The sequence below is a fragment of the Tauraco erythrolophus genome, chromosome 1, assembly GCF_009769465.1.
Source record: "Tauraco erythrolophus isolate bTauEry1 chromosome 1, bTauEry1.pri, whole genome shotgun sequence".
NCBI lineage: Eukaryota > Metazoa > Chordata > Aves > Musophagiformes > Musophagidae > Tauraco > Tauraco erythrolophus.
The window spans coordinates 118,411,222-118,427,520 of record NC_141465.1 but is presented as its reverse complement, the minus strand read 5'-3'; the positions used below and the strand labels follow the sequence as shown (position 1 = coordinate 118,427,520).

Below are 16,299 nucleotides of genomic sequence, written 5' to 3'. Positions count from 1 at the left end.
TATAGAGAAATAACTTACTGCAGAAGGTTCCTTCGCTACATACAATAGAAGACAAAACTTGTGAAGTAAAAGGATAGAGGGCAGTAGGGTTGTTGGTTGTGTTTTGTTTTTTTTCTCCTGATTTGCCCTTCAGCCTCATAGCTAAATGCCAACCCATAAAGTGTATTATTTAAAAAGAAGTTGGAGTATCTAAAGATGATATATTGCAGTCTCATTTTGACTGTGATTGGGACGTTGCTACTTGGACATAAATTACTTTTCAGAAGATTCAGTGTGCTTGGTAAAAATGAAACATCTGCACTGGACTGAATAGTATCTATTTTACTATGTGTATTTTTGTACGTATGTGTGAACCATTCCACATTTTGTATGACAGGAAAATTAATTTTGACAGGTAGACTTTACAGATGACAACCATCTGAGATTGCTTTAAAATGTGAAGTTTTCAAATAATCTCACGGGATTTAGGGTAGTCAGAAGGGAGCAGGAAGGTGCTCGAAGATGTATGGTAAATTAATTTTACGTCTCTAGAATTTCATACAGAGAAGACTTAAGTCTTCAAACTTGTCAGCATGTGGCATAATGAACTAAAATGTGACAAATTACTAGACTGTAGAACACCTGGTCTTCCTGTGCTGTGCTGCAATTAACATGATTATGGTTTTTAAGGTACATAAGCCTATTATAAAAGATACTTTCTTACTTTATGGACTGGCAAATTTTTAAAAAGGAGAACTAGCAAAAACTTGAAAAATTTAACTACATGCATTGCCTGCCCCTTCACCTGTGTGATTTGTCAGCGTCTTACAAAAAGGTTTTAAAGTCTTACTATGCTGAGTGTAAGGGATAGTTGCAGATTAGTACTAAGAGAGATAGCCACATAAATTTAACCAATGTGCTAAGAAACCAACTGACAGGTGGTGGTAATGCTGGATTTTTGGAATCCCGATGTCTCTTTCTGGATTTCAGCATGGTGTGCCGTCTATTATCTGATATTGATGTGGACAGAGTAGTCTGCAGTTCTGTTCTTCTCAGGCCTCTGTGCCAGGATTTAGTCCTTCATCAAAGTCATATCTAATCCCAACTTTGCAGTTACTGATAAGTCATTCCTGTATTAAAAGGGAAGAAACTGGACAGTTGTTTGGAGTGGGTAGGAGAGGTTTAGTCAAGACTGTGAAATATATGGAAGTGTGATCAAAAAGTCAGAAGATAATAAACCTGGGAGATAATTTGGAGATTCTGCTGTAAATGAGCGGTGTATTGGCACTGTTCTTTCTCACTCTCCAGACTGCTAGTCTACCTAAATACACCCTGCAGTCCCCTGGCTTTCAATTCAGTGCATATCCATCGATAGAGTGGATCAGTCATCTTAATTTACCTGAAAGGCTCTCAAAGGCTGGTACATTTGAATTCTGCATTTAAAAGCAACCTTGGTTTATGTCCTGCGCACGAACTCATGGCTGAACCCGGAATGAGAATCCTTTCTTCCCTTTCCCTTCTGTATGTGTTCTCTGAAACATATTTCAGCCTTTCTGTGGAGGTTTACTGCTAGTTTGATAGATGTTACTCCACTAAAAATCCTGCAGAGAAAAGAGGCTGCTTAATGCCCCTGTCAGGTTTGCATTTCAGTCTGTCAGGCTGTTGCCCACCGTCTCCCTTGCTCTCTTGCCTGGCATGTCTGTGCACTGAGAATCTCTTCAGCTCTGTTGATTGAATCTGCACAAAAGCAGTAGTCTTTTTTGTTTTAATATGTTGTATAAAATTATTTTTTATATATATATATAAAAAGCAATATGTATAAAAAATAAAAAATGTGTGTGTACATTTATGTACACCTATACACATACATATTCTAGAGATTGATCATATTTAAGCTATGGTATACTAATATTCTCTCCAGTATCTTCTAATTCCAAATTGCTATCAAGAGTAATATGCTGGAGGAAGATTTGTACAGGCCTTTAAGTGTGGTGAAGGAGAAACTTAATGCTTGCATGGAAGAGAAATCTGTCTTTTTGTTGTAAAAGACAACTTTGAAAATATAAGAAAATGTAAACAAAAACAGGGTGGAAAGGGATAATTGGTTAGTCTGGCCTTCTGGATAGGAAATGAAGTAAAGAGGAGGATTTGAAATATTTTTCTTCTCAGACACTTAATTTTGTTAAATGCTAACATATATATCAGTCTCCAGGAGCAGATCTTATTAGGTGAGCGTACTGGATGGGCAGGTTAGTCACAGCTCTAAGGGGCTGCCAAGAAAGGTAATTTCCTCTGTAATTTTCATCATGCCTTCCAGGAGGAATGCAGTATATATTTCTCTGTTTATCCCTGTTTTGGTACATAGAGAATAAATAAAGCAGGTTGAAGCCAAGTTATTTGGGACATGTCTGATAAACATAACTTAGTACCCGTCTGTTTTTGCAAGCATTTCTTACAGATCAGCGTTACAAAGCAGTAGGTAGCTGCAGGTACTGTCAGGTCTGAAACGGGCAGTACCAGGATACATGATCCATCTGTCCACATCTGTCTGTCCTCTCACTGACCAAGGAAAGCACCCACTGCACTGTCATCCCAGCCCCCCTGGCTATAGACCTGACCCTTACTGCATGGTCAGGACAGAGGGTTTGGTTTGTCGTCTCACTCCGGCTGCTGTGAGCAAGCGGGGAGCTACCTGGCATGTCTCCCACACAGTGCCCATCACAGGCTTTGCACATCTCATCATCCCTTTGCTGGTTCTTGGTCCCCTTTCTCACTGCCCTTGTACTTCCTTTTCTAGACACCAGTCTCCTTCCAACTAAAAAGCCTGCCCCTAATTACTTTTTCCCAGTTGTTTCTAGTCTTCATACACCTGTAACCAGATTTAGTATTTCTAAATGTTACCTAGTTCATCTCAGCTTTGTATGGTATTACTCTTACGGACCTTTATATTCCCTCCAATAATCTGTAGAGTTTGGGCATTTCTCATGCAAGTCTCCCTCAACCACTTGGAGATCTAGCTATCCCTTTCTGAGCTTTCTGTAATACTTCTGTAAGCTTCTGAGCTTTCTGATACTGCCGTGCAGACCTCTGAACAAACTGCAGTCTCCTCTCTCAAAGTCCAGGGTCATTATTCTCTTAGTCATCATGCTTGTTTCTTCTAGGTTCTTGAACTACCTTTTCTCATTGTGCAGCCAAGTCTACTATTGACCTTCACTCACCTTAGAAGTAAATGTACTTGCTTATGCATGAGTAGCGGTTCCAGTAGATCGCATCTCAGAGTTGGCTCATCCAGTTAACTTGGAGAAATGATCTTTAAAGCACTCTAGAAATCTCTGTTGCCTGTGCTCTGCTATGTTGCCCTTTGAATGGGTGTCAGGGTGGCTCAGGTACCAAAAGCACCAGGGCCTGCAACTGTAATGTGGGGACTTCTTTTACTTTTGTAAAGAAGGCTACATATTGGTGTTCCAAGTGATTGAATTCCAACCATGATATCCTCTTTGTTGGCCTTCTCTTTGATTCTGACCCGTAAATTCTTGATTAGCTTGGCTTTCCTTATTAGTAGAGTACCATGGATTTGAGCTCCTTAATGTAGAGGGCTAAAGCTGGCTGGTCAAATGAATAACACAGAAAAAGCAATTTCTCTGTCCGTTTTGGCTATTAATCAGACCATCTGGAAAGCCTGTTAATTCAGATTTGTGTCACTTCAGTTGATTTGATTTATCTTGTTTTCAAATGGTTGCTCATCCTGTCTTCTACATTTAACATTTTAAATGTTTTCAAATATAGCATGTATTGTAAGGCAAGTAATATGCAGTTCTTCTCTTGAAATAGCTTCTGGGAGTATTTAACCTTTTTCAGGTTGTTTTAAATTTTTGTCTGAACCTGTTCTACAGTAGAAGAAATCACTGTGCTGTGTTTTTATGTGTTCAAATCGTCTGAAGGAGTTCACTAATGGAATATGTCTTATATTTAGTAATGTAGTAACTTAATATTAGAATGAAGCACTAACTTGTGTAAAATTGTTGTGCAGCAGTTCTGCAGAAGTGACCTCAGATTCTTTACAACCAGCTCATATTTCAAAATGGACTGGAAATCATCTAGGTGCAAATTAGGAACTCTTGTGACACGTAATAATTCAAAGCTTGTAGTGGTCTAAAATTTCCTGTTTAATTTGTTTTGTGCAAGAACAGATTTTGCTCGGAGTGTCTAAGATGATGTCTTTTTAAAGAGTTAAGAGAAGTTAGGAGAGGGGCCCAGCTTTTCAACCAATCCAAATGGAGGCACAGTGAAGTTACTGTGTTAATGTAAACATATTCAAGATCTTTATGTAAGCATGATTAACAAACCTCAGAGAAGGCAATATTTTAAGTCTGATACACCATCCATTTGAATTAGTTTTTAAAAATGTTTACTAATGTTTGATTTTCCTTATTCATAGATTTCATAGATTTCTAGGTTGGAAAAGACCTTAGAGATCATCGAGTCCAACCATCCCTAATCCCCATTAAACCATATCCTCAAGTAGCTCATCCACCCTATTCTTAAACACATCCAGGGATGGGGACTCAACCACCTCCCTGGGCAGCCTATTCCAGTGGCTGACAACCCTTTCAGAGAAGAAATACTTCCTAACATCCAACCTGAATCTCCCCTGACTAAGCTTATGCCCATTTCCTCTTGTTCTATCACACATCACTAATGTAAAGAGCCCTTCCCCTACCTCCCCAACATCTTTTCTCAAGTATTTATAGGCCGTAATCAGGTCTCCCCTCAGCCTCCTCTTTTCCAGGCTAAACAGCCCCAACTCCCTCAGCCGCTCCTCATAAGTTTTATTTTCCAGCCCCTTGACCAGTTTGGTCGCCCTTCAATAGCAAAAAATAGTGGTATTCTTCTTAAAGTCATATGATGTTCGTTCTTTGGAGTTTTTGAACTTATGTCCTGAAAATCACTGTCAACTTGCTTTGAATTGAAGGAGATATTTGAGCATTGTAGATGTTTTGTTCAGTTACTTCTATGCATTCCCTGATCAGTGTTAGGGAATGATGATGTCTGGCCACCTCAGTTTCTGTCGATGAATAGAACTGTCAGCTGTACTTTCATTTATTGTAGCAAAATAATCCATTGGTTTCAATATTGCTTTTAGAAGCTGATTTGAAATGTTTTTCTAGAAGAGCTTGCTCTCAAGAAGTCATTTCATTTCACACTAAAATATGAAAGAGGATTGTTTTTTTGGTTTGTTAGCTGAATTTTTGTTGCCATTTTTATGCTACCGTAATCTGAGGACTACGTTGTGGTATTAGCATGTTTTTTTTGTGTTCTTTGTTAGGATTTATGAAATCTCACTAAAGACCTGCTTTTTGTCAGTCTTTGAGAACCTTGCACGTTTCTTATGTGAATACTAGAACTAAAATCAAAGAATAGCTGTAACTTCAGTCGGAGTAGCATTGTGGTCTGAGCAGCATCTAATGAATTAATGAAAACGAATATTGCCCTTGCTAGAAAGAAAAGCTGGTTCGTATATTCAGGTATTTTAGTATGACTGAACTCTACATTTGGCAAATGATGAAGAAATAAATTCTGAAGAAAATGTTGAATCTTACCATATGAGGAAACTTTTAGCAGTAGTAGAATGTGTTTGTCTCAAATTGTTCTCCATTTAGAATATACTATAGAAAAGAGGCAGTAATGAGCCAAAAGGCTGACATTTCTTTGAGAAGTTATGTAATTAAAAGTGTTCGGGGATTGTTTGTACACATCTTTGTTTAAGCTTATCTACTATTACTTTCTTACCAAATTCGACCATATCACCTTCCCTCTCCCTCAGGTCTAAGGGCTCTGTTCCTTTGCTTCAGATGTCATTTGAATTCTGATAGCACTGTTCTTTTTTGGTAGGATTGCTAAGCAGTGTAGAAAAATTGGCCAACGCTAACTGATAATTAATTTTAGGAATTATTAAAGTAAGATATAAGTTCAGAACAGCAATCTGGTGGATGGGATTTCATGTTTCAATGAGAAGAGCTGTGCTGAAGTCTCCTTCACATCATGGGCTGCTCTTTTTGGCTTTTTTAAACTTTTGCTATGGAGAGAGTAGTTTCTTCACCTTGTCAAACTCTTCTCAGCAGCCGTGAATCCTGATCTTTGATACTAGTTCTGGAGATGTAGAAGAGAAGCTGTGGTAGAATCGGAATTTGCAACCCTGTGCACGTTGTGCCTGTCTGCATGAGAAAGAGGTGTGAACGCAGATTGTATAGTTGCCCTACAGTACTACTACTTGGAGTACTTTATCAACAGTTGACAGCAATACTTTATGTAGAATAATGATGTGAAATCCAAAAGGCAAGAAAGTGTTCTTCTTGCAAAGGATTTGTTTTGCTGCTTTGATCCCCTTGCTGAAGAGACGGCACGTTCATTGAGATTGCAGCAATCTCTTTGTAAGTGTTTTACCGTGCCCAGTGTTAAGGCCCAATTCCAAGTTTGAATCTCCTCCAGCTACTGCAGTGAAGCATTACATCTGCTTTGTTTGGTTATTTTTGTTTCAGTTCGTCAATAGGCCGAACTTTAACACACAGTTTCATTGCAAAGGTAATTAGTTAGCTGTCAAACACTGAAACAAGTTTAAGATTGCTGGTTGCTCCAATTTCAGATCCCAGATGTGTTGTGTTATCCTCTCAGCAGTGCACCGTCAGTAAATGCGCAAAATACATTGGATAAATCTTACTTTGATCTTTTTTCATAAAACTGTTTTACTATTACTGTTAATTGGTTGTAGAACAGTGTTGAGTTATCTTAAATAATTAACATTATTTCACATTAAAATAACATTATTTCACATACAGCTTTTTTGATTGAAAAACTTCTTCCTCATCCTAACAGTGTGAGCTGCTTTTTGGGTGCCTGTCCACTTTTTCAGTCCTTTAATCTGTGGCCAGTACCAGAACGGCCCCATTTAACCACAGGTGTGGTTGAGTTTGGTTTTTTTGGTTGGGTTTTGGGTGGTTTTCTATTTATTTATTTTTGAAGTTTCATTTGTTTGTTTGTTTATTTAAGCAGAGTGCCTCTCCTGTTCACTACTCTGTCCTATTGACTGCTGTTAACAGTTCAAGGCTCTCCAGGGTCTACAGTCCACTCCTGCTGCTCTGCAGTGCCGTTCAGATGCTTCATGGGCTGTTTATAATGACACTTTCACCAGGGAGCATAGGTTTGATTTTTCTCCTGTGACATAACTCAGGTTTCTTTATTCAGAGCTGTGTGGTGAAGAGAAGACATAATGCTGTCAACTTGAGATGAGCAGCACTGAGAGGAGAGGTGGTGTATAACTGCATAATCTGAATCAGAAGAGACTAGTCTTTTATATCTGGGTATACACGTGTATATATGTAGCCATTTTAGTTGACTAAATGTTTTACTCCTTTGCTAAGTGTACGTACAAGCCCTGAGTATTACAAACACGATCAGTTCTATATTGTGTGGTTTTAAATGTAGCTGTGGTCTCCCTGTGTTCCATGCACAGTACTGGTGGCCCCCCACATTTTTTATTCACCTAGTGAGAAGGCACATGAACTCTGAGAGGGACTTAAATATTGCTGTTTTGAATTTGGACTTAGGTGTAATAGTAATGGGCAACTAGGAGGTTTACTGAAGTCACATGTTGGAGACAGAGTATCTGTTCCTGTGCAGTGCTCTCCAGTATTGTTGCTATACAGTGTTTTTGCTTTTTGGCTAATTTTTGTCAAAAACTCCATGTAGACAAAAACTAAATTTTGTCTATACTCCATGTGTATAGAGTATTATAGATTCATAGATTCATAGATTCATAGATTTCTAGGTTGGAAAAGACCTTAGAGATCATCGAGTCCAACCATCCCTAATCCCCATTAAACCATATCCTCAAGTAGATCATCCACCCTATTCTTAAACACATCCAGGGATGGGGACTCAACCACCTCCCTGGGCAGCCTATTCCGGTGGCTGACAACCCTTTCAGAGAAGAAATACTTCCTAACATCCAACCTGAATCTCCCCTGACTAAGCTTATGCCCATTTCCTCTTGTTCTATCACACATCACTAATGTAAAGAGTCCTTCCCCTACCTCCCCACCATCTTTTCTCAAGTATTTATAGACCGTAATCAGGTCTCCCCTCAGCCTCCTCTTCTCCAGGCTAAACAGCCCCAACTCCCTCAGCCTCTCTTCATAAGTTTTATTTTCCAGCCCCTTGACCAGTTTAGTTGCCCTTCTTTGGACTCGCTCCAGGAGCTCAATATCTCTCTTAAAGCGAGGGGCCCAAAACTGGACACAATATTCCAGGTGTGGCCTCACCAGTGCCGAGTACAGGGGCAGGATCATTTCCCTGTTCCTGCTGGTTACACTATTCTTGATACACGCCAGTATCCCATTGGCGTTTTTGGCCACCAGGGCACACTGCTGGCTCATATCAAGCCAGTAGTCAACCAAGACCCCCAGGTCCTTCTCTGCCAGGCAGCTCTCCAGCCACTCTTCCCCGAGCCTATAGCGATGCTTGGGGTTTTTATACCCCAAGTGAAGGACTCTGCACTTGGCCTTATTAAAGCTCATGCCATTGGCCTCAGCCCAACGATCCAGTCTGTTCAAATCCCTCTGAAGGGCCTCCCTACCCTCGAGCAGATCGACACAGCCTCCCAGCTTGGTGTCGTCCGCAAACTTACTGAGGGTACATTCAATTCCCTCATCCAGGTCATTGATAAAGATGTTAAACAGAACTGGACCCAGCACTGAGCCCTGGGGAACCCCACTGGTGACCGGCCTCCAGCCGGATTTAGCCCCATTTACCACCACTCTTTGGGCCCAGCCATCCAGCCAGTTTTTAACCCAAAGGAGGGTGTGCCTATCCAGGCCAGCAGTTATCAGTTTCTCAACCAGAACACTATGAGAAACTGTATCAAAGGCTTTACTGAGGTCTAGGAAAACTACATCCACAGCCCTTCCCTCGTCAACTAGGCGGGTCACCCTGTCATAGAAGGTGATCAGGTTTGATTGGCAAGACCTGCCTTTCATAAACCCATGTTGACTGGGCCTGATCACCCGGTTAACCTGTATGTGCTCATTAATAGCACTCAAGATAACCTGTTCCATGACGTTGCCCGTCACCGAGGTCAGACTGACAGGCCTGTAGTTCCCCGGATCCTCCTTCCGCCCTTTTTTGTAAATGGGGGTAACATCCGCCAGCCTCCAGTCCAGCGGAACTTCCCCAGTGAGCCAAGACTGTCCAAAGATAATGGACAGGGGTTTGGCAATGACATCCGCCAGCTCTCTCAGGACTCTCGGGTGGATACCATCAGGCCCCATAGACTTGTGGGCATCCAGCCGGAGGAGCAGATCCTTGACCCGTTCCTCTTGGATCACAGGAGCTTCGATTTGCTCTCCCTCCCTGCTCTCAGACACCGAAGGCCAGCTCACCTGGGAACTACTAACCTTATTATTAAAGACTGAGGCAAAGAAGGCATTAAGGACCTCAGCCTTGTCCTCATCTCTAGTGACTAACGCACCCCCTGAGTCCAGTAGGGGCTGGAGGTGATCTTTAGCCCTCCTTTTGTGTTAATATATTTATAGAAAGACTTTTTGTTGTCCCTTACAGAGCTGGCTAGTCTAAGTTCCAATTGGGCTTTTGCCCCCCTGATTATCTCCCTACATGTCCTAACTTCCTCCCTGTATTGATTCCTGGATGCCTGCCCATTCTTCCAAGACTTATAGACATCCCTTTTTCTTTTGAGATGTTCCCAAATCTCCTTTGTCATCCAAGCTGGTTTTCTACCCCGGCGGCTCGACTTCCGGCACACAGGGACAGCTCACTCCTGTGCCTCCAGAATTTCCTTTTTGAATAGTAACCATCCCTCCTGCGCCCCCTTACCCTTGAGAGCTATCTCCCATTGGACTTTGTTAATCAGACTTCTAAACAGCCCAAAGTCAGCTCTCCCAAAGTCCAGCTTGGCCGTTTTAGTGTTCCCCCTTCTAACTTCCCCTAGAATTGAGAATTCTATTATCTCGTGGTCACTATGCCCCAGGCGTCCTCCAACCTTCACATCTCCCACAAGACCTTCTCTGTTCACAAACAGCAGGTCTAGGGGAGCACCTTCTCTAGTCGGTTCACTGACCAGTTGTGATAGGAAGTTGTCCTCCACACTCTGCAGAAACCACCTAGACTGTTTCCTGACTGCCATGTTATACTTCCAACAAACATCAGGTAGGTTAAAGTCACCCATAAGGACAAGGGCTAGTGAGCGCGAGACTTCCCCCAGTTGTTTAAAGAATAGCTCATCAGTTTCACTGTCCTGACAGGGTGGCCTGTAGCAGATTCCCACTACAATATCCGCCTTCATAGGCCCCCCTTTGATTTTCACCCACAGACATTCTACTAGGTCATCCCCAACATTTAACTCTAAACAGTTTAGACCTTCCCTTACATACAGGGCAACCCCCCCACCCCTTCTACCTCTCCTATCCCTCCTGAAGAGCTTGTAGCCATCCATGGTAGCACTCCAGTTATATGAGTCATCCCACCATGTTTCAGTGATGGCAACTATGTCATAGTTTCCCCGGATAACAAGAGCTTCCAGTTCCTCTTGTTTATTGCCCATACTGCGTGCGTTCGTATAGAAGCACGTAAGTTGGGCTTTCGACCCCACTGCACCCCTAGGGGGGGAAGTTTTATTACCTGAGCTGTTATTTTTGGGATTCTCTTTTACCTCTGGGCAACTTGTGTGTTGCTCCTGACTACACATATCACCCCCTACTATCCCTGAGGCAGCAGGCCGAAGGCACCTGCCTACACTCCTCTCATCAGACACTGGAGGGCCGTCCTCGGCTGTTAATCCTCTAAGTCTGACAATACCCCCCACCCCCTTCACATCTAGTTTAAAGCCCTGTTGATGATCCCAGCTAGTTCTGTAGCGAGCAGCCTTTTCCCCTGTGGAGACAAACCTGCCCCATCCCTAGACAGAAGATCTGGCATTAAGGTCAGCCCGTGGTAAAAGAAGCCTAGGTTGTTTTCCTCACACCACTTTTGTAGCCAATTATTTAAATCCTCGATCTTTGTTTTCCATCCCGTGTCATGTCCCAGAGTCGGTATGATAGAAGAGAATATTACTTGGGCCGCCGATCCCTTCAACATTCTTCCCAAAACCCTGAGATCTTTCTTAATAGTCCAGATGTTTCTTTTCCTAATGTCATCCATACCAACTTGGAAAATAAGAAGAGGGTAGTAATCGGTGGGCCTGACTATAGATGTCAGTGTAACTTTGAATTGTCATGAATAACTGGGTAAAATAATAGCATTGTTGGCACTGCTAGTTACACATGCCATGAAGCTAAAGTCTTGCTGTAGAGGGATGCAGGCAGGTGAGATTTCCTTTAAGGGTGAAATGTATCTCCCTTAGCTTTTTCTGCAATTTGTCATTTATCCATACTGTGTTTATTCTTCTGATCTTTCCATCAGCATGAGATGGTGGAGATAAATGTTCTGGGTGCACTCCTAGCAGTGAAGGACACTGATAAACATCAGTACTATATATGTCCTTGACATGACATCTGTGTATCTTCAGTACCAATTTACGTTGGTGTTCCTTCCACCATATTTTACTGTGAATCACAGATAATTTGTCTACAGCCTTTCAGATTCTTTGTTTGCTTTCCTTTCTGGGAGGATTGGTAACTGTTCTTGAGAGTTCTCAGTTGTTTCATCTTCCTTCCTCTCCCAGTGTTCACTTGCATTTTTTTAAGCTAAATATTGTTTTGTAAATATGTTGGTCAAAATGTATCAATATGAATTACCATAATTAAAGTGGAATCACTTGAGTCATCGATGAGGGCTTCTAATTTAGTCAATTTTTCTGTATCTAGCTTTCAGATTAATTTACGTTTAATTCCACGCTTTAGATCACTTGGCCTTGCAATGGCACCTCGTGTGAGATTTCTTCAAAAAGTTCGGAAACAGTTGTGTGCGAATGAGACAGCTGATGGGACAGATCACTTGAAGGAGACAGAGCAAAATAAAAATACCCTCTGCTCGACAGACAAGGAAGGAGTTGAGAAATGTGGAACTAATGTCAGTGGAAAGGTGCCTGTTAACAAAACAAAGGAAATGGCGAGAAGGAAAGAAACTGAAGAATGTTCTGCTTACGGTGAAGACACTGAGGAGAGTGGTGAGTCTGAGGATGAGTCGAAAGAGGTATCTGAGGAGGAGGAGGAGGAAAACGAAGCTCCCGTACCAAGCAGGATTCCAAACCCAGACTCCATGCAGTTCTTTGAAGATGATGATGACGACGACGATGATGATATGAAAGATCTTGATTTGCTGACAGTGAAACGGCAGAATGTTTTTGGAGTGGAATCTAAAGATAATCCAACTCAGGTAAGTTCACTTTATAGTAAGGCTTATGAATATTAATGATTTTATATGGGACATACTCCAAGTAAGGAGGAGGAGAAAGGAGGAAATTCTGCTCTTAGCAGAATACTCGCTTGAAGTCAGATGTGTTGTCCATACGTGTCAGAGGTCAGAATTGCTCCCAAAAGATGAGTGGTGTGACTTACGCTTTTATCATTTTATGTTATTAGCAGAAAGTAATTTTATTTGCATAACAAATGTCCTTGTAGTTGCTTTGATTTATGAATAACATGATTTGAATGCCTGGGAAAATTGACAGTTTTAATTCCTACCACTTACTAATTTGCTTGTACCTCTCTAAAATAGCTGCCACTTTCAGTCATAATTTTGACGCTGTACCGCAGTTTATGGCACTGGGAAGCAAATTGCAATACATGATGAGCCACTTCCCGATACAAATCGTAACAAACGATCTTTACAGTAATGTACCCTTCAAACCATAATTTTTACTTTCAACAGGACCTTTGCTATTAGGAATTGAGCCAGTATCAGGGAGAGAGAGCGCACACACTTCTTGAGAAGCGTGGTTATAAAGGCTTATTAAATGTATTCATGTAGATCTTTCATTTCCTTGGCGAGTAGCTTTATAATTCAGGATTTCTCTGCACTTGGTGTTCTGAGAAATGTTACTTTCATTTAATCTTTAAATACAATGTTATAGTAAGAGTGGTTTGGTGTTTTATTATTTCTATAAAGCAGATTTAGTCCGTGCATATGGTGAATTTTTGGTGTATCCTTTGCTATCTAGCAACTATATCTCTCTAGTAAAGAAATCCAGGTGAAATAGCCATCTGCTTCAGTGAGATGTTTTTCTGAACTTACATGCATGCCAGGGGAGACTCCTGTTAAGCAAAGCGTTTTTCCAACTGGTATTTTAAATGGTATTTAACAGCACGGGGCTCTTGTCATGGCCTTATGCTAATCAGCCCACTAGCTGCATATAAGCAGCATCTTTCCTTTAGTATTTAGTGAAGTGTCACAAACTTTTTTTCCCAGCTAACTTTGTCGAGGATGAGCAGTTGCACAGTAACCTGACCACCGCCTGCTCGCTCGCCTCTCTGGTGAGGATGCTGCCGCAGGTTGCCATCTTGTCCCAGAACTATGGGAGGATAATGCTCCTGGAATTACCTTTCTATTCCTGTTACTCTAAGATTGAGCTGTCCAGCCCCAGCACAGCCGCTGCCTGGTAGTAGCTTATGTTTATTAATAGATTTCAGTTTCATGTAGAAAGGAATTGCTGTTTTAAAAATAAAATGGAGTCAAAGATTTCTGCCTTGGTTAAAGAATGATGTTCTCACAGCTTTCATAGTGCTCCCATGATTTTCCTTGCTAAAATACACAGCCAATTCCACCTTGCTTTTGTATGTTGGAAAGTGAATTGGGAAGTTTTCTTCAGGAAATGGTAAAAGGAGAAACTTTGACATAAAAGAACGAACAAAAGAAATTTAATGAAAAATACCAGTGATTTAGAAAGTAATTTGGAACCTCACTGGGTAACCTTTTAACAGTTTTCCAGCATTAAACATTTATAGGTTAGTTTATGCTCAGGCAAGTCAGACGTTATTTTCTGTGATGCAGCGTTGATGAACTGCGGTGAGAGTTACTTGGTGTGCAAGTTTGGAAGACTTTGTATCATCTGAAACCTCTTGTGCATGGGGGCATAATAATGAAATATTTAGTTATTCTTCTAGGCAGCTGTGAACAAAAAAATGGAAAATTCAATGTCTGTATCATTAAGAGTTTAAATATAATTTAAATAATCTCCTACAGAAGTGCCTGTGATAGTGCAATATGTAACTTTCAGAAAGCAGAAATGCAGAGCATATTGTGCCTAACTGGCGGAACTAGTCTTGACCGATGCATATGGTAGTGTGGCGTTTATTACCTAATGTTACTGTGAAAATTGTTGATAAATTAGAATCATAGAATGATTTATTATATAGAATAATATATTTATTATATAGAATCATAGAATCATTTATTATAAATTGTGGAATGCTTTAAATGTAAGGATTCTATATTAGTTAGGAATAAGAGAACAAAGGTTTCTGTCACTAACCATATATTGTCTTTTAACATTTTGATAGACAAATGCACGTAATAGAAATTACATAGAAAGATCCAGGCATTGTCTGTCTTTTTATTTCATGTATATGCCTCAGCACCACTTTTTGTTAAAAACAAATTGGTAAATTGCAGCACTTTTTATTTTTTCTCTGTTTATTTTCTGAATAAAAGTTTTGAAGTGATTGTTGCTGCATTAAGGTAGATCAGTTTGTATCTAATAAATTAGAAAGAACTGATTCCTCTGGGACATGAGAAGCACTGAGCAGCACGAGTGCAGCTTTCCTGTTGCTATATGTTGGAGTGTCCTCCTACGGAGGACTCAGGAACCAGGTTGACTACAGCATATTGGATCATTGCTGCATTGCTAAGATGAGGCAGTGCATTAATGAAGAGCATCAAACGCTGCAGAGATTCTAGGAGTACGTACACAGTGTATACTCGACTAGATCAGTTAGAGTGGTGTTTTAAATCTATTTTTTGTCCTAAGTAAGGTAGGATTTCTCTGGAGCCATTAGTATGTGATCGTTCAATTGAGAGATTATGAGTATTCTCACAAAGGTTGAATTCATTTTGCATTTATTCTTTTAATGTGTGTGATTGATTTTGCAAATTTGCTATTTTTATATTATGCTTCTTGTTGACAACAAAACAGTCCCGCTGTGATTGTTGAGCTTCAGGATGTTATTGCAAATGGAAATATTATGTTCAGTTTCAATTTTTGAATAGCTGTTTTTAAAAACACCATCGCTTCCTTGTCCTTGTGTCTTCCCTAGCCCCTCCGGTGGAAGAAGGAGCAGGAGGAGGTGTTAGGCTGGCTTTGAGTATGCCATCTGATGGTGGTCATAAGTAGGGTGGGCTCATCCATCTTTGTAGCAAGGGAAGGGAACTGGGCAAAAGGAGTGGGGGTTATGTGAACTGATGATGGAGTAGAAGAGGATTTGTGTGACTTTCTTAGAACATTTTGATTTTGTTGAATGTCCGAGCTGCCCGACCTAACAGTGAAAGGTATGTCATGGTGTGAAGTGAGATACACCTGATGTTAGTTCTTTTAATGGTGTGCTTTGCAGCTTGATTCCACTTTTTCCTCTTCGCCTTTCTTAGTGCAGCCCCTGGCCACGTATATACTCTGTTTCTGTCATTTTGTGACAACAAATAGAAAGAAAAATCTCTTCTCTCTGGGCTGCTGTATAAAAGAAGCCGCCCTGGATAAGGTGAAAGACCTTGGCAGATATTACAATTTTGTTATGAGCTTCTGAGCTCATTTTTAAGAGCTGCTCACTAGCTGGCCTATTTACGAATTTTACTTAAATGTATCAGGACTTTTAGCTGGTGGTATAACTCATGAGGCTTATTTCGAAGTACAATGTTCTTATGCATAAAAAGAAGGCCAGCTATATGCATAGAGCCATTAGCAGATATGTAGTATTTAGCTGTTGTGTTAACATTATGGAAACTATTTGTTTAAAGTGCATTTAACAATATTAGCAGTATTGATGTTGCAAAGACATAAATACTCCCTAGTTACAAGCTGGTTTTAATGCTAATTTTATGAAATTAGTTATTGCATTGGGAAGTGCAAAGGCTATACTTCTTATACTTCAAGCATTATTTATTTTGAGAACTAAGATTAAGCCCATAGTAGTTTTTTCTTGGTTTTGTTTATACTTCAATTTTAGTCATCTTGTCAGACATACTGCATACTGTTAGACTTGTCTTCTGCTATTGAATTTTCTGTTTTAGAATAGAGAATATTAAACTACTGAGTTCTTAAGATTGCTGTGACTGCCTCCCTGCTCCCTCATCTCATGATTTTATGGAACTTTAAAACTTTTC

The 16,299-nt window shown here is 40.5% G+C and overlaps 1 protein-coding gene across 1 annotated transcript in view; it reads left to right on the top strand.

Moving 5' to 3' along the window:
• The window catches only part of DDX10 (DEAD-box helicase 10), a 218,175-nt gene that overhangs the window by 47,261 nt on the left and 154,615 nt on the right, over window positions 1-16,299 (top strand). Inside the window, exon 13 of the mRNA XM_086621671.1 lies at window positions 11,889-12,363. Within this exon, the coding sequence (XP_086477797.1) occupies window positions 11,889-12,363 (475 nt within the window). The remainder of the gene's footprint in view (window positions 1-11,888; window positions 12,364-16,299) is intronic.